The following is a 7,450-nucleotide window of genomic DNA, read 5'->3' as shown; positions in this document are numbered from 1 at the left end:
TCTAAAGATTCATGGAGGGTAATTAGCGATCTCAATTTTTGTTTCTATAATGACATTTGTCTCGGTGACTTTGGCATCATAAGTAGTGGAAAAACAGGTCCCTGCCAGACTTGCTTGACATGACCTCATTTACATGATATACACACGTGTGATTTGAACGATGATTATCTCACGGGTGTCTCTCTCACGTATGTAGGATAAACTGTCGTACGGCAGTGCTTGGAAATGGAGCCCAGCATTACTTCCAATGTTTCCACACACAAAAATGTCAATCATCCAACGATCCTCGGGTAATTTAAGAAAAAGTAGGAACAAACATTGTTATAAGAATAAATATTAGGCAAAAGAATGGGAAAAACACGGTTTGACATGAAGCATGCACGTTCAAGAAGTATAATCTAGTGTTAGCTACATGTACATTGCGTGAAATAACACCATTTTGACGTGAAGCATGCACGTGCAAAAAGTATAAACTATTGGTAGCTATACATACATACATACATTCAAAAGAAGCGTTGTGTTGGTAGCCTTGAACATATGTACGTTTTTGTTCCCAACTTAAAAATCAACATCAAGTGTGCTTACAATTATGAACAATCATTAATATATTTAATTTCTATGCAGTCGACTGCTTCCTGTCGCTAACTGCCTTAAATCAGACAGTGTCATCTAAAAACGAATACGTCGTCATAAGTAACATCAATAAGAATCTAACATTTAAAACTAAAATAATCATGCAATATCATGCAAAGAATAATGCTGACTTCATAACTGAAAGCATATCAAAACAAAATTGAACAGAGGTGCATATGTGTTAGTAGAAGTATAGGAATCACGTCAGAACAACAATTAGGGTTGTCTACATTTGTGACCCTCCACCACGAAATGAGTCGCATGTCACTTCGCGCGGTTCTGCGCTAGGCTTAATATAAGTCCGGGGAGTGTCTGGTAACAGTGTGAGGGTCACCTTAGTCGCAGGCTTATAACTCAAACAGCTTTTGCTCTTTTCTAAAATGGGTTTCACCACTGGATAGAGCATAACAAACTCTTGAGGAAAATTTAAAAATATGAAAATCATGCAAAGGTGACATGCGACTCATTCCGTAGTGGAGGGTCACATTTTGAAGTACTGATCATTGTTTGAAGCCACAAACAAATAAAACAGAGCATGAAAACGAAGATTAAGGAATAATTTTACAAATCCAAAAACAAGGAGACTGCCAACGTTCCAAAATTCAGAATAAAAAAACCAAGAAGGGTAGGTTGTTGGAACGTTTGTTATTGACAAAACAATACATTCACAGATATTTCGACCCAACAACTTCCTGACGAGTGGACGTAAACTGATAAAACTATCAAGATAAGTTTTGTGTGAATATTTGTTTGTCTGTTCACGACCGTTGGGTCGAAATATCTGTGAATGTATTGTTTTGTCAATAACAAACGTTCCAATTAATAATTTTACATCTTTTTTATGGAAAGAGAGAGAAAAAATAATCACTTGAAATGCATATCAGTGTTTGTACAAATAAAACTGCAAACGGGCCACAGAAGAACCGAAAAACAAACACAAGTAAAAATATAGATTATGAACACTTACAAAATACACAAATAAAGAATCAATCACAAGAGGAGAAACAATTTCATGAAAAAGAACATCCTGGTACTTCAAGAACTTCATTGCAGTCAACTATTGCGTGCGTTATATAACTAATAATATGATTTACATATGGCAAAAGCGAAGCCAATTTTACTTGACGCGAGCGCAAAGACCCAGGAGTGCGTTGCAGGTAAACTGCGAATGGTTTGCTTTTCGAAGGAATTATATGTCCAGATATAATAGTTCATCAATCTAACCGTGAATAGCATTAAAGACGTTCGGTTTTTTCTGGATATGCAAAATAATTTCTCAATTCTACCCCGTCATACAAAAAACTGGGCAAATACTTTTGTTTTTAGATGTTTGTGATGAGATGTGATGAGATTGTTGATGTTATTTATTCCCCTTCACATTTAGTAAACGGATTGATTCTACACTGTCTATACAGTGGTACAGTAATCTCATGTCAGCGAATTTCTGAGTAACCTAAAGAACAGTACTAACACTGCTCACATTTGTGCTAATCTCTAGCTGTTAGGGTTAATTAGGAGTAAACAATGCAAACACTGATTAAAGACATATGAAACCAACGGAGCCAAAACAACGACTTCGCAAATATTTTGCCGGTGATATTTTCAGTGTGTAGAAACAACAGTGAACAAAATTAGAGAAATCTACCGGAATTTTGAATATGATGACATGCCAAGAAACGGGTAAACGAGGGTTGGTCTATTGAATGTGTTATCTGACTGATTAATTACAATCACAGAACCTACTTTTTAAAGTGGTGTAGGTCCATGGTTTGTGTATAAAAATAGTTCATGCCTAAGAAGATAAAAGATAAAACGAGGAATCGATTTACTGCGGTATTCAGTGGTTGTATTCATTAGAACCATCGTCAATGCGCTATGTAGTTCAATTACAGAGCGTGATCAGAAGCACGAATAACGTCGAGTTTGGTGTTAAATAATATTAAAAAAAAGAATTATTTTTTATATGCTCACTGTTAGCAAATGATAAATTAAATGGCAAAGAAATATTTTCGAGACATGTGATAATTTGCCTACCATCTGAATATTAGAAATAACGGTTTTATTACCGACTAAATTTCGACCAAAATATTTATTAAAGGGATCCTGCGTACATGGAACAGACGACGTGAGACAAGATTGGACCCAGGATGACATGACCTCATACAGCCAATCATTCACTGAACTCATGAGTATTAACAAATAAAATGTGCTCACGCAACAATTTTACACTAAGTTGATCTTACGTGTCTCTATTGCCTCGCTTTTTTTCAGCGGGACTGATTCAGATTCAACATCAGACCATAAGGAATGACGTAAAACTTTATTTATTGTAAATTCAGTTGCATTTGATTCTTCAGGATTTTGGCAATGCAAATTTAAAGCGAGCTGAGCAAAGCATGGCGTTCTGAAAAGAAGGGTGGGGACTTGCCATTCTGTCCAAACACCCCAACCAAAAAAAGTTGGCTTTTCGATATTTCTTCATGGTAAAGAATATCATTGTTGAAAATGAAAAAAGTTCATTTCTTCTGAGAAGTCACCCTGATATTTGTCATTCAAAATGTTATTTTGTATTCGTAATTTTTAGAGTGATAAACAAAAATGGGTCCCGACCTGACGGCTAACAGATTTAGAAGAACACCTAAAATGACTCCTGGTTGGTCAAATTAATCACATGGTGCAACAAAATGGTAACCATTATACTTTTTTGAATGCAGTGGTAAAAAGGATTACGACGTTTTCTTCAGACCAGGGAGATGGTAATGTTTCAGAATTGTGTAAAACTGAGTGAATTTGGTCAGGTCTTATCCCTAGTAGCCTCCATGCTGCAAGCTTTACATATGGCCTTCTACTTCTCTCTTTGGCGCGTTCTTCTTTACAGGATGCTTCTTTGCGCCAGGATTCTGCTGTGGATCTGAAATATACACACAGGTAGTATTGTAACACAATAACCCGACAAAAACACTCACAGTTTTCATACCACATGCCAGTACAAGTGTCTGTGGTACATTTAATGCTTTTCTGAATAAATAGTTTCTTATTTTAGATAGAAGTACAAGTTGAACTCTATCTGAATTAAATTTTTAAAAAGTAAGCTATAAATTCTACTAGCTCTTCACAAGAAACTAACCACATGCGTGTGGGTGTAGCTCTTTGCTGAGACTTTGGATGTAAAGAGTGTTTTTCAAGTGGAAAGATCTTCTACTGTATTTAATAAAGAACTTTACTTTCCTTGAATATTTACCCGTTGTGACAGCCACTGCAATCACTACCCAACATCGAGTTCACAAAAAGCCAGGTTTGTCGCAATAAAATCAACAAATACTCAGAAGAGCCAACACTTACCAACCTTCAAATGTGAATCAAAAGAACAATGATAATTATCGATTTAAAAAGTTTATTTTGTTAAGCTACCCCGCCCAACGAAGACAGTTTGGCCCCCCGAGTGTTGTGGTTGTCATTATGTTCAGGAGTAAAAAAAACTCCACAAAAACCAATGATTGTTCGAAGTTTTTTTTAAGCAGTGAGTCATGCAAACAAAATTGCTATGTGCATGTCAGTAACTCCTCAGCGCGTATAGCGTTTTACTCAGGAAGAGATCTTTCAATCAGCACAAATGCTAGCACTTCACAAAAGTCCCTAGAACAATTCTAGAAAAAGTTATCATTAACTCTAAATGTATTGATTGAATACAAAAAGGAAAACAAGCCGATACCGTTTGGTGTCAAGCCTTCATAGATGTTCTGGCCAGTGAAGGTTGGTAATTCCTCGCTCTTCCTCTGTGGTCCGGAGTCTGAAAACAATATTTCATGACACTTCTGTCAAGCAATCTATCACAGGTATAGTAGGAAATTGGTCATTTTGCAGATGTTTGGAGCGAATTTAACCTTCAAGGGTTAAATGGACTTTTGATGTGGTATAATTCTGACACTTCCTCTATAATTTAATCAAAAATCCTCTGTAACTATATAACTATGCTACATAAATCAAATTAACTGTAATCGGCAAACGGCTATCTCAGACAACTCTGCTGCGTCAAGAGGCCCGAGATCACTTCTTCATCATAAACTTAGCAACAAAACACTTATTGCAACATATTCGTAGCCAAATTAAAGCATTAATTCCCGTGTCATTTAATTCAAACTCTCTATGCCAGGTAAGGCCGTTCACTTGACTATCTAGAGCACCTTTCGGTTTAAAGATTTCTTTCACAGGGATCAGTTATTCATCATAGTTTATTCAGTGCTGGTGGGTACGCATTCGTGATGACAGACAACAATTATTGGATTCAAAAATTCAAATTAATAATCTAGCGACCGCCTACTCATTTCTCATGGTAATTCTGCGTAACAAAGACATTGTCTATTGATGAGCATAAACCATCTATCGGGCTGAACACACAAAGGAAAACAAGCCGATACCTATTCTTCGCAAGCTTTCATAGAGGTTTTGGCCAGTGACGGTTGCTACTTCGTCGCTGTTCTTCTTTGGCTGTGGTCTAGTATCTGAAACAAAAATGGTTTAATGACACTTCTGTCAAGCAACGTAGTGTCCATTTGACAGACGTTTTAGGCGAATTTATCCTTCAAGGGCTTTTGCTGTGGTATCATTCCGACACTTCCGCAATAATTTGATCGAAAATCTCAGTAACTATGCTAAATGAATTAAATGAATTCTAATCATAAAAACGCTTATCTCAGATAACTCTACTGTACGTGTCAAGAGTTCCAATTTCCCTTCGTCATCATAAACTTATAAAAAACATTATTGCGACAAATTTCGCATTCAAATTAAAGCATTAATTCCCGTGTCATTTCATTCAAAATGTCTACGAGTATGCCAGTTAAGGCCGTTCACTTGATTATTTGGATCACCTATCAGATTAAATATTTATTTTTAATGGATCACGTGACCGCCGCTAAAATCGACCGGAAAAAAGGGACCAATTAAACGTACTAGACGTTGGATTATCGAGGCGCGTCGGAACTGGAATTCCGACATCTGTGTTTAGCGTTGGCTGCGTGCCGGCACTTGAGTTCCGACGGATATCACGAATTTTTAACGGTGTAAACGGTCCTGCTGACCAAGGGAAACAACCCCTGCAATGAACTTCTATCTGTCTACAGTGGTACCATTCACTGTAAACAGTTCCTTCCCTTAAATTGTTGGGATTAATAAAAATTTTGTTGACGGTGTGCGACCCACGTGTTTTGACTTTTCCAAGATGGCGGATCGTTCTGCTGAGACGTAGTAACTTGAAAAGAGTGCTAGAACGTGTTATTCAGTACGGTTCTGATCTTGACCTCAGTGATGATGATAGTGGAGATGATATTTTAGATTCTGGTGACGATTTTGTGCCAATGGACGATCATTTGGGTGATGATTCGGGCAATGCAAGTGTCGATCATGACATTGTGTATGATGAACCCATGACGTAGAAAGTTTTTTTGTTTTGCTTCAAATTGGATATTTTGCGTGGATATGAAGACAACAAAAGGTATGTACTTTCAAATGTTTCATATATTTTCTAAAAGAGTAAGTTTCAAACTTTGCAAAAACATAAGGTATGTAAGGTTATCTTGTGTTGTTGATTTTTAATATTTTTTTCAAAATGGCTCTAAATCGCGCGTTGGCAGGGAACACAGGGGAAATTTAGCTGCGCCTCGAATGAGTTTGTGCAAAGGTTACCCAATGTTCCGGAAATAGTTTTTACTCCGTCATAGGATTGTTCACTTGTGTCCAAACAAATCATGACTTCGCATATCTACAGACAAATGATTGATACAGGTAACTGCCGAAGTTTCAGTTGCGTGTAACCACTGACGTTAATTTGCTAGTCGTGCAAACACATGATAACAAACGGAACGTTCTTGCTTGTTCACACTCACAACATGCTACGTACGGCCACGCTTGGCCCCCAGCAAACGTATCAGTTTCCTCGGCTGATGGAGGGCAGATTGGAAACTTGATTCCATTATGTCACGTTCAACCGCGTATACTATCAGAGTGATATGACACATGTGTGAGTTTATTAAGAGAAAAGATCGAGGGACAGAGTAGGACATTCACAAATACGTATCAAGATCACGATGTAACAACTCACCCAGGCCACTATTTGGGTGTCTACGTCGGCACAAGATAATCACGACGACGACAAAGACAATGCCACCTACGAACACCACAGCTCCGAGTGCAATGGTCGCCCATTTGTAAGGTTGTTTGTTTTCTTCGCCTGACAAAAAAAAAAGTTGAACAAAGGAGAAATTGTGAGAAAAAACACACATTTTGCGCACATTTGTTGTAACGCGTTTTGTCAAAATGTAAAACATTTTACAAAACGCGGGGCGCGCCCCGTGTTTTGTCAAAACATTTTTACAAAACGCGGGGCGCGCCCCGTGTTTTGTCAAAACATTTCACACTTTGTTACAAAACACGGGGCGCGCCCCGCGTTTTGTAAAAACGTTTTGACAAAACGAGTGGCGCGCCCACAAGACCCCTTATCTTCTTTGAAATTGGAAGTCAAGAAAACTTAGAATCTTCACCATCAAATAATTTCCAAATTGTGTGTCTGTCTGTTTGTATGCTACTCATGCAAATCCACAGTTCAATTAAAAGTCATTTATTTCCTTTTACCCCGATTATTTAAAATATCCTGAATGAAGACCAATATTTGTTTTTGTGTGTTGGTTTGCTTGATAGTTTGATTTGTTGCAATTAAAGGGACAATCAAACAAAAGTCTTTAGGATCATTACATTGTCAGTGGGCATGAATCGTCGCCACCCCCCCCCCTCCCCCCCCCCAAAAAAAAAATCTGCAAGA

The 7,450-nt window shown here is 37.6% G+C and overlaps 1 protein-coding gene across 2 annotated transcripts in view; it reads right to left on the bottom strand.

Annotated features, from left to right (window-relative positions):
- Positions 1-2,043: 2,043 nt before the first annotated feature.
- LOC138978243 (uncharacterized) overlaps positions 2,044-7,450 on the bottom strand; it is a 7,175-nt gene continuing 1,768 nt past the window's right edge. The window contains exons 2-5 of one of the 2 annotated variants that reach the window (XM_070350910.1): positions 6,734-6,862; positions 5,052-5,135; positions 4,346-4,423; positions 2,044-3,544 (exon numbers count right to left, since the gene is read on the bottom strand). In XM_070350910.1, the coding sequence (XP_070207011.1) occupies positions 3,465-3,544; positions 4,346-4,423; positions 5,052-5,135; positions 6,734-6,862 (371 nt within the window). In that variant the 3' untranslated portion in view covers positions 2,044-3,464. The remainder of the gene's footprint in view (positions 3,545-4,345; positions 4,424-5,051; positions 5,136-6,733; positions 6,863-7,450) is intronic. The other variant, XM_070350911.1, reaches the window with a different exon arrangement.

Source organism: Littorina saxatilis, linkage group LG10, assembly GCF_037325665.1.
Source record: "Littorina saxatilis isolate snail1 linkage group LG10, US_GU_Lsax_2.0, whole genome shotgun sequence".
NCBI classification, from domain to species: Eukaryota; Metazoa; Mollusca; class Gastropoda; order Littorinimorpha; family Littorinidae; genus Littorina; species Littorina saxatilis.
Note: the sequence above shows the minus strand (reverse complement) of the source record. Positions and strands in the feature narration are given on the sequence as shown.